General features: G+C 55.8%; 5 protein-coding genes across 5 annotated transcripts; 3 read left to right on the top strand and 2 right to left on the bottom strand.

Moving 5' to 3' along the window:
* CDEST_13522 (uncharacterized protein) lies at nucleotides 1-2,680 on the bottom strand. Its single transcript, XM_062929678.1, has 4 exons — nucleotides 2,043-2,680; nucleotides 1,680-1,971; nucleotides 1,293-1,525; nucleotides 1-1,230 (listed from the first exon to the last, which is right to left on the bottom strand). The coding sequence occupies exons 1-4, from the start codon at nucleotides 2,276-2,278 to the stop codon at nucleotides 753-755; spliced, it is 1,239 nt and encodes a 412-aa protein (XP_062785729.1). The 5' UTR covers nucleotides 2,279-2,680; the 3' UTR covers nucleotides 1-752.
* A 5,557-nt stretch (nucleotides 2,681-8,237) lies between these two features.
* Nucleotides 8,238-10,259, top strand: CDEST_13521 (uncharacterized protein; the record flags this gene model as incomplete). Its single annotated transcript, XM_062929677.1, has 1 exon — nucleotides 8,238-10,259. The coding sequence occupies one exon, from the start codon at nucleotides 8,238-8,240 to the stop codon at nucleotides 10,257-10,259; it is 2,022 nt and encodes a 673-aa protein (XP_062785728.1).
* Nucleotides 10,260-10,296: 37 nt separating this feature from the next.
* CDEST_13520 (uncharacterized protein) lies at nucleotides 10,297-13,666 on the bottom strand. The gene has a single exon (XM_062929676.1). It carries the CDS (start codon nucleotides 13,314-13,316, stop codon nucleotides 10,827-10,829), a length of 2,490 nt encoding a protein of 829 aa, XP_062785727.1. The 5' UTR covers nucleotides 13,317-13,666; the 3' UTR covers nucleotides 10,297-10,826.
* Nucleotide 13,667: 1 nt separating this feature from the next.
* Nucleotides 13,668-14,687, top strand: CDEST_13519 (uncharacterized protein). The gene has a single exon (XM_062929675.1). The coding sequence runs from the start codon at nucleotides 14,283-14,285 to the stop codon at nucleotides 14,484-14,486; it is 204 nt and encodes a 67-aa protein (XP_062785726.1). The 5' UTR covers nucleotides 13,668-14,282; the 3' UTR covers nucleotides 14,487-14,687.
* A 4-nt stretch (nucleotides 14,688-14,691) lies between these two features.
* On the top strand, nucleotides 14,692-15,368 carry CDEST_13518 (uncharacterized protein). The gene has a single exon (XM_062929674.1). It carries the CDS (start codon nucleotides 14,706-14,708, stop codon nucleotides 15,180-15,182), a length of 477 nt encoding a protein of 158 aa, XP_062785725.1. The 5' UTR covers nucleotides 14,692-14,705; the 3' UTR covers nucleotides 15,183-15,368.
* The last annotated feature ends 1,767 nt before the right edge of the window (nucleotides 15,369-17,135 follow it).

Below are 17,135 nucleotides of genomic sequence, written 5' to 3'. Positions count from 1 at the left end.
GACAAAAGGTGATGAGTGTGAACTGGACGTACTCGCCTCAAGGGGTGTGAACGTTACCAGGAGGGGCTTGGCCAGCAAGGTCGACTTTCCTGCGTGGGCTACGGGCCATTCATGAGAAGGAGGTCGCCTAGACGCAAATATCAAGATGTACCGCCACGTCGGAGGAGGGGCTGTGTACCACCAATATGAGACGAAAAGGGGGTGTGTGAGTTATGGCACGTCCATTCTCTGTAGCATCAAATAGCAAGGAGTATCAAAATGGGGATGAGACAGAGGGGAAAGAGAGAGATACTGTAGGATAAGAAACAGGGCATTTGCGGGTTGCGAAGCTACCGGAACCACCCCCAAAACACATGTATACAAAAGAATAAAGCCTTGTATAAATTCGTGTATATTGTTTTTCCGTATCTACTCCGCCATTATTATGTGCGCCTAGATGCCGCTATCCTAAATTTGGTCCTAACCAGGACGACCGTGGTCTGGAATGTCCAATTGACAACGAATGCCGTAGCTCGGCGTGTGCTGCGTTGAACATTGTCTCGCGCCAATTCTTCAGTGGGAGATACTTGGCCTCCGCCGCATCCCCGTTACGGTCATGTTCCTCTTGTGCCTCTCCGGCATTGCGTGTAAAGTTCGCCGTGCAGCTTATGCGACGCGGCATCATCTCCCTAGTGCCACATCCCCCCAACCCCCTCCATAAGAAACAGATGTCATCAAGCCATTACAATGAAAGTATACTCGTTACCCAGGCCTCAAAGTTGGCGCATCGTAGCACCGACCTTTTTCAAGTCAGCTTCACCGGGAATCACTCCATAGCACCAGCCGCACCAACTTCTCCTGATGCCCTTAACCTCTCTTCGGAGAATGCTGTGATGACTCTTCTCATCGTCCCACTCGGGCACACAAGCACCAACTCTCACCATCCTGATGAGCTTGGTCTTGACACAGCCGCCGATGCCCTCAATCTCATGCCTCTCGTAACCAGGGCCGAGCTGGGGACTCGGTGTGCGTTCATAGCGCACCGTGTCAAGATGCACCTGGTTCGTGGCCGTCCACAGGTTCGCGCCGCTCACAGCTGCATCCTCGGCGTCACAATCGGTCTCGTTCTCTCGCTCCTTGGCACCGGCGCAGGCGCTCCCGCGACCACAAATGACGCCACGGTCACCCTCGCCGATACCTGTTCCGAGGCCGCCGAGGACTTCGCCGTAGTGGGCTCGCCATTTCCAAATGCTATGTAGAGCCTGTTAGCATGCCGGTGGTGAGGTGTTATACTTAGAGGATAGGTTAAGTACCGCTGATATTCGTGGTCATCTCCACGCATGCTTCGCCCACATGGTTGGCAGAGCCAGACGCCGTCAATATCGCACCGGCAAATCTCTCGTCGCACTGCGTCATCCATAAGGGGCGTCTCGGGCTCCAGGGCGGAGTTGACGAGCGACGCGATTGGGGCCTTAATGCACGGGTTACACAGCCTACGATGGCGTTCACGGAGGGCGTTGTGTGCTGGCGGCTTGATGGCGCAATTCTGTTCACAGGGTCAGCGATCAACTTTACTCGGTAACCTCGATTATCCTCCCCGGCCATTGCCTCACGGCCCTTGGTCTCCCCTTCACATCTGTAAGGGTGGTCCCTCTCAGAGAAAGGGCCAAGGGCGTGTGGCTCGGCATAGGACGGCATACCCTGCACACAACGGTCCTGCACCTCCGACACTCCGTCACCAGGTCCCGGGCACAGCTGCCGCTCTTGCCATTGTAATTTCGGCCGTCTTCCATATAGTACCAGTTGCCGGCCCTCGCGCGGAAGCGGAAGGTGGATTCTGGGTCGACGGGTGTGCCTTCATTGGAGCAGTGTAGCGTCGACGATAAAAGGATAGAGCGGTACTGCAGCAAGCCGCGGCGAACCTGGCGCGAGGTACGGGCTAGGCTGTCGAGGGTGTTGAGGTCGATGTGTTCAGCAATGGACATAACGATACTGGTAAAGAACTCGGTGTCAGCCGCGATATGGATGGACAAGGCGCGCAAGTGCAAGTGCGGTAAGCTTACGGATAGCAGCCAAAAGCCTCAGTAGCAGTACTCTGGAATGCCGGCGTGGGCTCCGGTGAGGGAACTGGAGCTACCGACACAATCGGAGCGCCCATCGGCTTCTCGAGCTCATGATTAAGCTCGCGGCTGGATGGTTCTAGGCCATGCGTCGCGATGGCGGCAGCAGCGGCCAGGCGGCGCGCCTCGAGAACGTGAAGAGGCTCCATTTCCTCGTCGAGATCAACAAAGACAACCATGTTGGGCAACAAGCGGCTGGACGACCAGGGAGAGCTTTTTGACTGATTGGGACGAACGAGCTATGGGCGAGCTTGCGTTGCCGCCGATCCTCTCTCTCGGTTCCTGGGCACCGAGCCGAGCTGAGGTGTGATGATGGGATGGGCGGGGTGGGGTTCGAGATTCCCCCGATGCCGCAGCTTTCTCTGGTACCTGACGGGGGCGGGTGGATGACGCAAGGCAGATCTTTTGGTAGATCTTGTGGGGATATAAACAGGAGAAGAGAACAGCAATGGAAAGATGGAATAATGATTCGAGGAATCAACACTAAACGAGAACAACTTCGACTTCTGGGCCCATCGCAGGTCGACGATGGAGGAAGACTGATAACATCTGGATGGGAGGTTGATGGAAGGATGATGTTGGGTTCCGCCAGGGTGGGGGGGATGAGAAGGACACTTACCAGCTAGGAAGGTCCAGGCCAGATTAGATCAGCTTTGGGAGGGAACGTCAGTTCAGTTCACTTCAGTTGAGCACAGTCACTAGAGCGCACAGTAAGTTCCCCAAGGCCCAAGGCACGGGACCTGAGACCTCGGATGGAGGGGCACCTGAGCTATTCTCGTCACGATGCACGCAAAGCAACAGGACGCGAGCGAGGCCGGCAATGCATTGGGGATGGCGACATTGGTTCGTGGCCCCCTAGCGCAGACTTCTTAGCGCCCTGTGGCTCTGGTGAGTGGTCAGTGACCGGTGATTCAGAGGTCACCAGTGGCGGCGGCGCTCAAGCTGTTCCAACGTCCCCAATGTGCGTGCTGCTTAGGCTTGGTAGCTACACACACTGTGCTGGGGAAGTGCATGCGTGCTGTCACCTTGGCAGCGGGCGGGGGCTGTCCCCCGAAATCCGGAGACGGACCCCACACTGAGCGCCCGAGCGCCGAGCGGCCTTCGGCGCGGATACGATGCCCATTTCTTTTAGCTAATATTCCCGATATTCCGAATACTCGGGACCTCGAGGTTGTGCTTGAGGGGAGCTCTAGCTGTACCTTGTCTTTCATTTCTCCTTGATCTTCATCTCTTGGGCTCAACTCTGTTTTGATTCCCTTGGATAGAATCGAACTTGTCGTGCAGATGTCGGACCCGGCCCGGTTTCTGCTTCCGACCTTTTCGCGGAGCTCCGGGCCGAAGACCTGCACCGGCCCGGTAGGCTTACTCCACCAGCAAACGTACCGTAATCTGTTTATGCCAGCAAATGATGATCAATTGAGACTGGTTGGCTTTCTTCCATTAGAGGAAAGTGGACAGTCAAGCATTCCTCGTGTAGCACTGGGTGGAATTTCCTCTCAATGGTGCATTCGATGTCGCGGCGTTTTCTTCAGCAAACGATAGGCTGCAACCAACACTGGACAAACCGTGGTCTCGCACATGAGCTTTTTATATTTTCCCAAAAGAAAAGAAACATTTCTTGCTCGCGTTGCTCATCGTTCAACCTGTCGTTACGAAATTCTTGACGGGTAACGGTGCTGCTTTTCGTCGTCGTTAGGAGAGGACTCGGAAACACCTGCCAAGAGGAATCCACTTTGCTGACATCAACACCTCACTCTTGAGGTTCTCATCACCTCGGGCAAAAGTGCCACGGCGGTTGTATGAGACTTGGAAACTCGGCGTCTCGGTTGGCGACATTAGGCGAAACCATCCAGCTTTCTTCATTGCGGTATCGGGAGTGAAAACACAGTGATACAAACCGTTGAACGTTGCTCACAGTGTGTTAGATACATGGGCCAAGGTGGTTTGAGAAGTCGGCTGGTTCATGAGACGCTCGTCTCAATGTCAGACAAACGGCTTGGCACACGTCCAATACCGGTAGCAAGTTTCGAACCTGCTGGCGTACTTGCGTGGAGGCATTGAGACAGCAACGTCAAACGACGACAGGGGAACGTCAGTCATCACTATTGCGGATGTTTTGGACAACGAGAAAGGCCTCATCACTAGACTGTTGCAGAATGTACTGGACTCATGGAAATCATTCGCCTCGTCGGACTTATTCGCGTCTCAAGAAAGTGTGTGTTGATTCATGACTCTGAAGGACTCTCAAAGTTGCGGGTGTCGCTGTTTTTGAAAATACATTGCGGAAATCGCCAGCTGATCACAACAAACGTTTGATTGGGGGGTTTCAGCTGTTCATGTTAGCTTTGTTCAATCTGGTGTGCCATTGGGAATCCATAATGTCGAAGTGAATCTGACATAACTTAACTGTACGATACCGTCACACAGCACCCAAGATGAACAGGCCGTGAGTTTACATCAACTAAGCGTAAGTGCGGCCAAGTCGATGCAGGCTCAGAACAAGTATTGGCTGCTGGAGACGCCGAGAACTCTGAGAGCTACTTGACACTTGATAGCGATTGGGCACCTCTGATTTGTCAACCCGGTCTATGATGATGTGAAATACGGACTTCCATGAGCACAGCGATGCGATGGTAGCCTGGAGTGCTCTTTGAAACCAAAAGGAAAAAAACCCCTCAGCCAAGCCAGAGATGCGGCAGTTCCGGGCTGGGTCGCCGTATGGCGCAGCAGCAACTCCCCCAGCCATCACGTCAATGCCGAACCCTGACATTGCCGTCCATATCCCGGATGATCCACGGAAGCGGAACGGCATCCCAGGCCCAAAGCTCGACTCTTCATAACAGGGCTGATGGTTAGATCCTAGTTTCTCGGTCTAGACGCATATTAGGCTGCTATGTCTAACGGTGGCGGTCGCATGAGGATCGAGCTAGACGCATCACCCGTTTCCAAGCAGTGCAGCCCGCAAAGAGGAACCTTGGAGGGAAGTTTCGCTGCATCAAAGCTTGGCTGATTCATCGATGCCCTGACAACGTTTGTTACCGGGACCATTAGGTTCGGATGAAGCAAAGGTCACTGAAGCATAGGTCACTGATGTGGTTCATCAGAGCCAAGTGGGAGCAATGACGCCATCCATTCTAGTGTGATCCATACGGCGCGCTGTGCGAAGGCAGAGGCGCACCTGGTGGTGCCAAAGTGATTATCTTCGTGGGGTCTGACAAATGCAAACACTCTATTAATGACTGACGGAGCCCTTGTTAAAGATTCTCTGAATAGCACGGGGGGGAAGGAGCAAACCCCGTCACGAACGCTCGCCAAGAAAGACGAGCGGCCGTCGAGGTTGTATTTAGAAAAGGCATGAAGATCCATCATGGATCCGCCGTTGAGAAGGCGGTCAAGAAATCGGACCCGACGTCCACATCGCGGAGGCCGATGAAGTGTCGACCCGGCGAGTGAAGTGGTTGCCCGTTCCGGGATGATGCTACAAGAGAGGTCTCATCCAAAGTCGTGTGTGCCCCTGTGTAATTTCCAACGTTTAAACCAGGGTTGGCCAAGCCGAAGTGGAAGAAAGAGAGAGCGAGAGAGAAAGTAAGAAGTGGGGAAGTGAGAAGCGCTGCGATCTCCGGCATGGGTCGCACAAGCCAGACCTTAATCGCGGGTTTGACATGTCGCGGATCGACGAGCGGTGCGCAAGCATAGTGATCGACGAGCTTCGACGAGGCGAGGAGACGGACGAACCAGGCTGGCGGCGTGCATTAAGAGTTGCAGTAGTGAACCCCCGAAGGATGTGCTGATTTCGACGGGAAAGAATAGGCCCGAGAGCCACAACATAAGTGACTTTGCTCTGTAATCCTCTTGTCGACGACGAATGCGCGGCTTTCGAGATGGCTGCTGTTATTGTGTCATTGGTGGGAGCTCTTCAAAGTCCGGAACGGGGAAGGGACGGGCTGGGGGTCCAAAGTCCACAATCGTCCCAAGTTTGCACGACGGAATCCTCCTGTAATCAGCATCTGTGAAACTGGTACAGGGGTGTAAGGTCCAGGGTGCTAGGCGAATGACATCAGATGGAAGACATAGGAGCGAGTGTGACGGGCGTGAGAAACACTGAGAGGGTGCAGGAGGAACCAACCACGTGATGAGAGGGGGGTTTGCAGGAGTTGAAAATCTCGAGGAATACGGAACAAAAGGGGGTGGGTGGGTGTGAAGGAGGGAAACACTATGAAAGTTGATTGAATAGTGGAGATTATCAAGAGTCCAGAAGCCTTGGGACCGTGCAAGTTCTGCGGGAGAAACCACATGAGGGGAATAGGAACGAGGCTCGGTTTCCCCTTTAAGAGATCAGCTGAAACAGGAACAGCCAGGTCCAGGGGAGCGAGGGATGAATATGGATGGTCCAGGGGGGGGAAGTCACTGGCATCTTTGACCTCAAACGACCCAAGTGGGTCTTAGCCGCAATATTATATAAGCGGTTGATGAGCAATGGGCCCTCCCGATTGGCTGTAAATCTCCGATGTCCCTGGCGGCGACGTCCGATTGATCCTCGACCCCCTCGAACCTCCCGTGTAAATCATGCACCTTCCTTCCCAGGAATCCTAGCAACGTGCCCAACTCCGTCAACGTCCCCCTTCTTCTGGGCACTCAAACTGAACCTCACCTCCTCCACCGACCTGCCCCTGAGCCACCGTTCGACATCTCCTGACCTGACCTGACTCCCTGGGACGAACTGACAAAGAAGTCTTTTTTCTTTTTCAAGCGTGATGCTATTGGGTCGTCTGGGTCAGGTCAGAGATCAGGATATCGGGCGCCAAGGAGCTCCCGGTCTCTGAACCCCCTGGTGACTTGCACAGAAAGGTCTACACACCGGCGTCACTCCCTGAAGCTGTCTTGTCGTCGTCCACTTTGTCCACTGTTTCCTCCCGCCCCGGCGGGGGGGCTTCTTGCCCCGTTTGGATAGTCAAAATCCAAGATAGACTCGTTTAACTGGGTCTTTCAGAAACGGTTCGGAGAGAGAAAAAAAAGGACGGCAGGACCAAAAACGGACGGGCGGACGGTTGTAGATCGCGGGGACACCAGGAAGAGACTATTCGACGGTGTAGGTTGTTGTAAGCTACGACATCACAACAGAGTTATCTCCCTCGAAACATTTGGATCTACGTGTAATGCTGCATTCTCTCGAGCCAAAAACTCGTTCACTCGTTTCTACATCTTCCCATACGCTTGCTTGTCGAGCTCCGCTCTCTTATCACGGGTTCTGCAAAAGAGAAGCGCACTCTGCTAAGACGTGTCATAGATTATGTCCTTCACCAACCCGCCCTGTTGAGCAGTCTCCTCCGTTCTGGAGTTTACCGACGTTGACGGTTAACCCCCCGTCATCCGTCATCGCCGTAGTCCGTCACTCAGATATCCCCTGTCATCCCAGCATGGGATCTGCACAGCCTTCATATCGTCTCTTCCGGCAATATGCTTAGGGAAGACGCCGTCCTCGCTCGGTGGTGATCCTCCGGGAGAATACTCGGTTCGCCCCCCCCCCCCCCCCCAAAGCAAGCCCTCCCTCCTCCTTCACTCTCCACCTCGTGGGCCTGTCCCTCTCTTGGAATCGTAAACACCAAACAGCGGATAAGCTCATCCCCCTACCCTTTCCCCGCCGCCAGCCCGCTCTTTGGCCGAACGTCTCACGATGACTATACCAAAGCAATGGCGAAGCCGTATCCTGGGGAGACTAGCCCGTTGGGTCAGGAGGCGGTACCCGACCCATCGAGTCGAAAGGCCCTGGTGGGCTGCCAGCCTGACAGCCCTTCTCCAACTCGTGGCTCGGATGGAGGAGGGGGGACGGAAAGGCGCTTAAAAGATGGCCTCGCTTCCCGTCTCTGGTCCGTATTTCGTTCTTGCCTCACCAGCTTCTTCAGTCTGACATTCTTTGGCGCATTCCTTTGCCAAGGTTTCTTTCTTTCCTTTCGCCTCTCTTTCTGAGCATTCTGTCATTCTCTTCTCGGTGCTAGTCGCCCAAACTCCCTTGAAGGGTCTTCCTGCTTCTGTCCATTCCTTGAAATCCAACGATTCAAACGACTTTCACCATTCCCGTCATTTAGCAAAACAAGTCGCCAGAACGACTAGCAGCTGCTTCACGATCCTTTGCACACCATGTTGCTCAAGTCAGCTGTGCTCGTCTGCCTGCTCGCCGAGCTTGGTCTCGCGCGCCAGGTCAGGCGCCAGGACAACGTCGCCCCGTCGCCCATCCTGTCCAGCATCAACATCCCGCCTCCTCTGTCGACGGGCACCGGTGCCGTCGCCCCCATTTCGGGCGGCCCGACGGGCATCTTCCTGAACACCTCGGTCCCCGCCACCGCACCCCAGCTGTCCACCGTGACCGAGGTCGCTACCATCACTTCCACTCTGTCGAACAACGTCACCACCACCGAGGTCATCACAACAGAGCGCACCGTCACCGCCTCTGCCGCCCCGGTTATCCAACAGCCCCAGATCATCATCATCTCCCAGGTCACCTTCTTCACCTTCATCTCCGCTCTCGGCGGTGCGCCCCCCGCTGTCCAGCAGGGTGACCAGGGTGGCTTCGTCGTCGGCGGTCAGCAGTTTGGCCAGTTCCAATCCGCTTGCAACGCCGCATGTGGCATGCAGTTTACCCAGTGCCAGAGCATCGCCGGACAGAACTTCCAGATTTCTCAGTGCCAGACCCAGCTCATCGCCTGCCAGAACGCTGCAAAGACTGCCACCGTCACCGTCTCTGTACCCACGACCGTTACCCAGACTGTTCTCCTGCCCAACGGCCCCATCTCTGGCGACGCTGGCGGTGTTCCTTCCGGCATCGCCGAGGAGGGCGGCTCTGTCATCACAACCACGACCCTCCCCCCTGACGCTGGCGCCACTGTCGGAACCGGAGGTGTCTCCTTCATCACTGTCACGGCTACCCCTGGAGCTCCTCCTTCCCAAACTGCCGTCCCTGAGACCGATGTCCTAACCACCACCCTTCCTGCCAACCCAGACCAGCCTGAAGCGACACCTGTGGTGTCCGTCATCACTGTCACTCGCCAGCCTGGCTCTGAGCCTTCGCAGCCCGTTGAGGGCGGCGCTTCTGGGCAGGGCGGATCCGTCGTCACCTCTGCTGTTGTCTCGACCCTTCCTCCTCAAAGCGAGGGTGGCCAGCCCATCGTCAGCACCGTCTACGTCACTGCCACCGTCTCGGGCGGCGTCCCCGCTGCTTCCGAGGTCGTCAGCTCCGCCGATGCCGTCGCCAGCAGCTCTGCTGTTGTAACCACTCTTCCTGCCCAGTCCGAAGGAGGTGAGCCCGTTGTCAGCACCGTTTTTGTCTCTGTTCCTCCCGCAGCCCCCACCGACGAGCCCGGCGCTTCTGAGCAAGGCTCCGTCGTGACCTCCGCCATTGAGACCACCCTCCCGGCCCAGAGTGAGGGCGGCTCGGCTATTGTCAGCACTGTCTACGTTACCGCCACCGTTCCCGCCGGCGGTCCCGTTCCCTCGGAGGTTGTCTCCCGCCCCGCTCAGCAACCCCCCAACCCCAACGAGCCCAAGACCTCCGTCATTACCATGACCCTGGCCCCTCCCTCCGGCACTCCCGTCTACTCTCTCGTCACCATCACCATCCAGCCCACAGCCGGTCCCTCTGGCACCGCTCCCGTCCAGACTGAGCTTTCCACCTCGGCATTGACCTCCACAATCCCGGCCGAGGGAACCACTCCTCCTCGCGTGACCACCGTCTACATCACGGCCCAGCCCCCCGCACCCACCTCCGCTCCTCCTCCCCGCGTCATCACCGTCACCGTCGGCTCCCTCACCGGCGTGGTGACCGTCTCCGACGCCCAGAGCACCGCCTCCGCCACGACCGTTGCCTCGGCCCTCCCCAGCGCCGTCACCGGCGGCGGCAACGGGGGTAACGGAGGCAGCGGGGGCAATGGCGGCGGCGTCGGCCAGGAGGGAAGCGGAAGCTGCCCCTCCGCCGTCACCGTCACTGAGACAGTCTCCGCGTGCCCCACTGCGCCTGTTACCTCCGTCCTGACCCAGACCGTCTCGGTCGTCCCGACGGCCGCTGCCGCGGCCAAGCGCGCCGAGAAGCCCGCTGCCGCCGACGAGGTTAAGCGTGACGCTGTCCGTCACCCCCGCCGCCACGGCCACGCCTTCGGCCTCTGGTGAGGGTGAAACAAGTGCATGGAGACAGCGACAAGGATGCAGAAGCAGATGAAAAGAAAGCCCTGAAGAAATTCGGGCTCCGAGTAGTCTGCCTCGCTGAACTGTGTTGTCTCGTTGCAAAAGACATGGTATATCAATCGAACAAATACACCAAAAAAAGATTGACGCCAGGAAAAAAATACGACCCAAAAAAAAAGAATACGACTTGTGTTTTCTCTTCTTTTTGGGGCAAGAGGGGCAAATGGTCCTTCACACGATACAGATGAGACTGATCACCTCCAGGGCAGACCTATAGCTGTGCTGGGTCCTGGCCTGGATGGCGCATCGCAAACGAAATTTGTTGGACTGATTTGGGAAAAGGGGGAAACGGGTTTTTGGAGCACTGCTTTTTGGGGACTTCTCTTTCGCATTGTAAATGTTATATCCGTTCTCGAATAGATAGGGCCAGGTCCCAATAACGGTCGATATCCCGCCCAATGTCAAAGGACGTTAGAACAGCCCCCGTGCCAATATCCGCCCACACTTTGATTCGAATACATATTGTCCCAAAGTATGGCAGACTTCGAATCCTTACTCATCTGAGCCCCCCTCAATTGGGTCACCGTCATGGTCTGGCAACCCTCGGATATTAGCTCGTCCGTCCTTCGCCTTCTTTCTCGATCTTCTCTTCGGTCTGCCCCTTTTCCTGGGTTCGGTGTGGATACTGAGTGGTAAGATCGGGCCGGCGTCATGCACTGAAGAACTAGCTAGCCGGCCGACGAACGTCTTTGGTCTCGCGAAGCGAAAATATTGACCGGGCGTCTCACCCACTTCCGACTCAGGAGGTTGTGCCACTGTTGACATCGAGTCCATCGCTGAGGCTGAATCTATATCAGCAGTGGTATAATTCGAATCCGTCGTCCCTGGAACCATTAAGCCATGGATATCAGCTATGGCCGACTCTGTAATATTTGTATGGGTAATATCGACAGTCTGTTTCTCTGGAAGAGAGCTTGTGAGGTCCTCATAGATATTCTCATCTGGAGGATCGAGATCAAATACAAAGGAACGCCTCGATGAAGGTCGAATAATGTCCTTGTCGTTTTCGCGATCGAACGTTCCGCAGGTGGTCACGGTTTCAGTGTCGTGATCAAGACTGGGCGGCCAAAGATTTGGGCACTGGCTGCTAGAGGAGCTGCTTGATGGACGCAGATCCTGAGCTGCCTCCTGTCTCGCCTCTCGAAACACTGTATCTTGGGCTTCCTCATCGCGTTCGCCAAATATGAAGTTCATCCAGTCTGCATCCACACATGCCGCTGCTGGTTCTGGATCTGATGTATTTCGGTCTGTTTGTATTTCCGAAGTTTTAACCACGAAGCCGAGGGCACTGGCCTCTTTCACATCATCGTTAGGGTGTGCCTCTCGATCTTCCTGGCCGAAAACGTGTGCTTCTTTGTTGTCTGAGCGTGTCAATAACGAAGGGCGTTGCATTGCATTGTCGCACAAGTTCCGTAAGAAAGCTTCCTCAGTCGTGTGTGTCTTTCCCTGACTGGTGCCAATACCGCGTTCAAGGTCATTCACGGCTAAGTTGTCCGATGACGGAGACGTGTTGATCAGTGAAAGTGGCGAGGAGAACCGCAACGCCACATGTGTGTGTCTTGGCAGACTTCCGCCGTCACCAAGTTCTTTATAAGGCTCGTGATTGTTCGCCCATGTGCCTGCATGCGCCACCTCAGAACTGCTGGGCGTTTTTGTTTGGACATTCAAAGACGTTCGAATAGTAGAGAACCCAGAACTTGGCTGGTGAGCTGATGGGCTGCTGGGACCAGGGAAATTGCTGGCTCCGGGACTGATATTGTCAGTTGCGACTGCTCTGTTGTAGCCTAGGTCTGTGGGAGTTTCTTCTCGATGCCCGGAAGAAGCCAGCACGTCGTGCCATCGTTTATTCTCACTCAATTCTGAGGGGACCACGGCGGGCAAGGGATTGTAGCCGACTTCGGCGACGGTGCTTCCAAATGCATCTGATTTTGGCGTTCCTCGCCTGGTTGACAAGACTAGCTGACTGAGTCGTTGGGGAACCGGCTGATGAACGACAACCGGAGAAGATTCGACAACTAGTGGTTGGCCAGCTCGCTGGTCATTCTCAAGCCTGCCCGGCTGACCATGTGACATAGATGGTGAGGCACGTCTTGCAATATCGTCGTAGGTTGCGCCATCTCTCTCACGGCGAATCTGCCACGCAGATTTCTTCGTCTGACTTGTCCGTTCCCTATCCTCGATAGAACCCGAAAAGACGTGGTGATGTGGAGCTGAGGATCCCATGAAATAGATTGACTGCTGCAAGCCGTTTGACTGGGTGATGGTTTGAAGAGAATTTTGGTGCGAATTCCTGGTAGAGGCCTGGCTTCCGCCGCCGAATCGAACATCTTCGCTGCCGATCCTGATCCTAACAACTCTGTCTCCGCCCTGGGTGCTGCTGTGACTAGTACCATGCCCTCTCAGTGGAGTTTTTCTGCTGTGCTTCAACTTCTCGAAGAAAGGGGCAGGTTGTCCAGTTCTGTGTTTGTTGCGATAGCCCCAGATCTGACCCCCAGCCGAGTTACCACGGGCCGAGAACTGGAGAGGCATTGGTTTTTGGACGTTGATGCCGGCCCAGTCGCCCTTCTGTAGCAAACGGCGTCTCTTGGTGTCCAAAGTTTCCTCTCTGCCCGTGGCATGTCTTCTTTTGCCATTCGACATGTGAGACTTTGGAAAGTCGCGGTCCACCGTGGACAACCCATCATCGTGCAGGCGCTGATGGAGCGAATGTCCGGAATGACGCTCCTGGGCTTCGCCATACTGGCTCTGCCGGCGCTGAAAATACGGCGAGCTTTGCATCAAAGCCCCTGGAGACTGTTTCTCGGGAAGCGCCTTGGGCAAGCTGGATGGCCTGGAGAGAAAGGGAATGGAGGCGACGGTGGGCTTCAAGGCACCCCTAGGTCCTGGTCGAGTCTTTGCAAAGTACTGCTTCTGCTTGGCGAGCTCCGGCTTCAAGCCTTTGCCCCGTAAATGACGAGCCAAAGCTCCTTCGGTCCAGTTCATGGCTCATACAGAGGGGTTCGTGATGCTAGCAGACAACAAAGTGGCTGGCCATGCGTGGGCAGTTGATTGTCGAGACTCAACCCTGCGGAGAGGTCTGTTAATGCAGCCTGCGAGTTCCGCGGCGCGCGCGCTCAGCGTCACTGTCAGACATCACTGGAAGGGCCTCTGCACTGCACTGCACGGCACTGCATACCGAGAACGGCAACACGAGCGTGGTTTCCCAATGTGAGTTCATAAGTAACATTGCGGCTTCTCGACCGATTCCAAATCATGTGACACATAGATCGGTGCCTCCGTTCCTGTCGTGAAGGAAGGAAGAAAAGGAAGGAAAGAAGGGGAAGGACTGAGGGCTGCACTTGCCGCCTCAATTCGCCATTCAGCCATACACCCAAACCCCTATTCTCCCACGGTGCGAAATGGATGGGTTACCGCCATCTGTGCACTGGCTGCAAACCCACTGATTCCCTCCTCATCCCCCCCACCCAGAACGCCGTCCTCCTTTCTGCTGGACTTTGGGCGTCGCGTCTCGTTAGATGCAGCGGCTCGCCTTGCCTTGCGCATCCAGGCACAGGGACATCTCTGCTTCTGTGACACATCAAAAGTCATACCCTGCAGGTTCCAGAACGCACCGTCTTCCCGTCTTATCTCCCATCCGCCCACCGCTTGATCTATTCCGGAACGACTCTCCGAAAATAACCACTGACCGCCGTCGGTCGAACACGAGTCTGACTCAACCACAGGCTCACGATGTCGACTGCGCCCTGTTGTGGGCTCGCGCCGCCTTCTCACACTGGTACCGGTACTGGTACTGACACTGGCACTGGCACTGGTCAGGCCTTCGGCCTCTCCATGTGGCGCTTGCCGCGCCGAGACGCAAGCTCCTCCTGAAAGAGCCCCGACTGGTTCCAGTCTCCAAGGACCAAACCACAGGGACTTGGGGATCCGAACCCTGATTCGGGTCTCCACATGCATCGAGTCGAGGCCGCTGCCGACCGACACTTGTCGCGGCCGACGTCACGGAAGCGGTCTTGTCTTCCCGGCTTTGGCTCCCGAGTTGCCTCTTGCAGACCTCAAAGACATCACCCCCTCAACCCCGATGATGGTATCGCCGCTCTTCTGGGTCATGGAGCCCCAATTGACCGTCCCAAAGACGTCATTCTGATCTCGTGAGTGACTCGATCGGGGCCCTGGCATGCCTCGCCCAGGTGCCCCGGCAATGTCCAGCCAAGTCCCGATCGTGGCGGGTGGCAGCCGACCAATGAGAGAATAACTGTGTGTCAACGCTGACCACTCAGCGACGAGACCGGCGAATTCTCGTCGTCGGACAGAGTTCGGACGGTGGGAAATGACGACTATTCGCATGCGTTCGAAGGGGTGCGAAAAAAAGGGATGATGAAAGTCAACAAGTCGGACAAAGAGTGCAGGTTGCGCGCAAAGACACTCGGTCGAGATGGGTCTGGTCGAGGGATTGCCGATTGTGGGAATACGGACATCGCGTGTCGTCGGGGCAGCCGTCGGCAGAAGCCAAGGGCGGTGGTAGTGGTTGTGCCGTGTTCTTCGTCTATCGGCCGTTGCCGCAGTTCCTTGCCCGGTCTCGGCAACGCCTTGGACAAAGCCGATTCTGCAGAGCAGAAAGTCCTAGGTCACGGTCAATCCAACGGGGGGGAAAACATAGCCAGTCCATCCATCCACCGATTCCCACCCTCCCTCCTCCCCCCCATCCCCGCCGGGCCGGCGCCCAAACCCAACATGGCTGCTCACATCCACATTTTTCCAGAATCCAACTTTGCGGCACTAGCCCTTGGGTTGGATCCATCATCCCAAACAGCAGCTTTCCGCCGTGAAAGGTGGACGGGGTCCCTCTGAGTCTTTGACTGCACCTCATGTTCGCAGCGACCCCATGTCACTGCCTGCCGCTGCCGCGGCTCTCCACCGAGTAAGCTTGTCAGCTGCCACACGCTTCACCGAGGCCAACGACACCTCGTGAAGCTACGCATCGTTGCAAGTCAACCAGAGTTGCGAATGACAGGAGAGGGAAATGTGCTTAGCAGTCGAGGGCGTCACGGGTGACCAGGTCCTCTTGAGCGATTAATGCCAGTCTTTAAGGAGACGACGGAAACGACACGGCTCTTGAGAGAATTCAATTATTTTGCACATGGACCCCAACCAATCATAGCCCGACGATAAGCTAGCAATGCAAAATGCACCAGCCGTCCACTAGCGCCCCACACTGGATGGTTTGGAGACACTCGAGATGGAGGTCTCCTGCAGGTCACATCTGGAGAAACAAGTTCCATAATGGAATCATCAAAGTTTTACCTGACGGCTCTCTTTTCACTCTATCTCGGGGCGGCAACGGCAAGCGGCTATCCCAGAACTCATGCATCCCGCGTCGACCACGTACACTGTACGACAGCGCATGAGATGTTGAGGACGGCAATGTTGGGGGGTAATCGTCCATCCGACGGCAGCGCCCAGTAAGACCCTGTCGCGGGCAGAAGTGCGGGGAGGAGTGCCCGTCTTTGATACGCCGCCGTATCGGAGCCAAAATATTATGTGTTTGATATGACCGACTGGAGACCGACTGAACACACGACGACAGCAGCCAACTACTGGGCAGCATCCCGTCCATCAAACTGTACCGTGCAGATGTGTGTCCCCGAGTAAGAAGTAATTAACACAAAGTGAACGAGTAAGAGACGAGCAAAGCAAAGCAACCGTGAATCCAACAACCTTTCTCCTGGGCGGGCTCCAGCTGCGTGCATACTGCAGTCTCGTAGACGTTTGGGCTGCATATCAGCCAGATATTCACTCAATGCTTGCAGAACGGGTCACGGCAGGCCATGGGGATTGGCTCTCTTTCCGGAGATAGCTTCGACAAGGTCGTTTCGTGGAGCAAAAGCTTGGGGGTTCGCTGACGAACAGACGATCGAATATTGGCCGGAAGGACAAGCTGGCTAGTGATTCCGAAGGTTTGGGGAAGATTGCCATCCCGCCATCGGAGAGAAGACGCGAAATGGGGGTTCTCCGTGAACCCCCCCCAAATGACTCGAGAGGTTTTGTAAACTCGACGTCTCTCACAGGATACCGACGAGAGGCCATCGGATCGCACTTACCACAGATCTCACTCACACCTCCTGGAGCGCGTCTGGGACCGGAGCAAAACCGCACCCCACCTTCTGCCCCTCGCCGCCGCATTATGGGTCGACTTGGGCGATAAACCTTGGAGTGGGATAGATAGATAATAGGTAGGTGACGCCTCTGTCTGGGTTCGATGCCAAATTGGGAGTCACCAAGCCGCTTCTTTGACACAGAGGTACAGATACCTCGCGAGGGAATCGGGGTCGCCAGGATCACCCCCACCAAGGGGGTTACAGACGCGCAGACGGAGACGCACAAACTTGCCAGACAATGTGACAATGTTGAGGATGATGGCCGATATGTCACTGCCGGACGGCGGCGGCAAAATTTTTATGAGACGATTTGCTGCACGAACCAGGCGGGAGTACGAATGGTTCCGAGGACGGGACGAAGGAATCAACTCCTAGAGGATGAATTATCTTTCCTGCGCCGCGTCCAGACATGGCCATGGCAAGGGTTGGAGATTTGAGAAGGATAAAGATACTGTGAAGAGAATTGGCGCAAGTGTGTATTGTCGCTTTCGTCGTAACAAGTCACACGCGAGCGGGACAGGGAAGGATTGTGCGATGAAAGTGAAGTGAGACTCTCACAGGCCTGTTCCACGATGAATCGACTTCCTAGGGGACTTCTCGTGGAGCAATGTACTGTGGTAGGGTCCTCTGGCGGGGGAAAAGCGTT

Source organism: Colletotrichum destructivum, chromosome 9 (genome assembly GCF_034447905.1).
Source record: "Colletotrichum destructivum chromosome 9, complete sequence".
Taxonomy (NCBI): Eukaryota; Fungi; Ascomycota; class Sordariomycetes; order Glomerellales; family Glomerellaceae; genus Colletotrichum; species Colletotrichum destructivum.
Note: the sequence above shows the minus strand (reverse complement) of the source record. Positions and strands in the feature narration are given on the sequence as shown.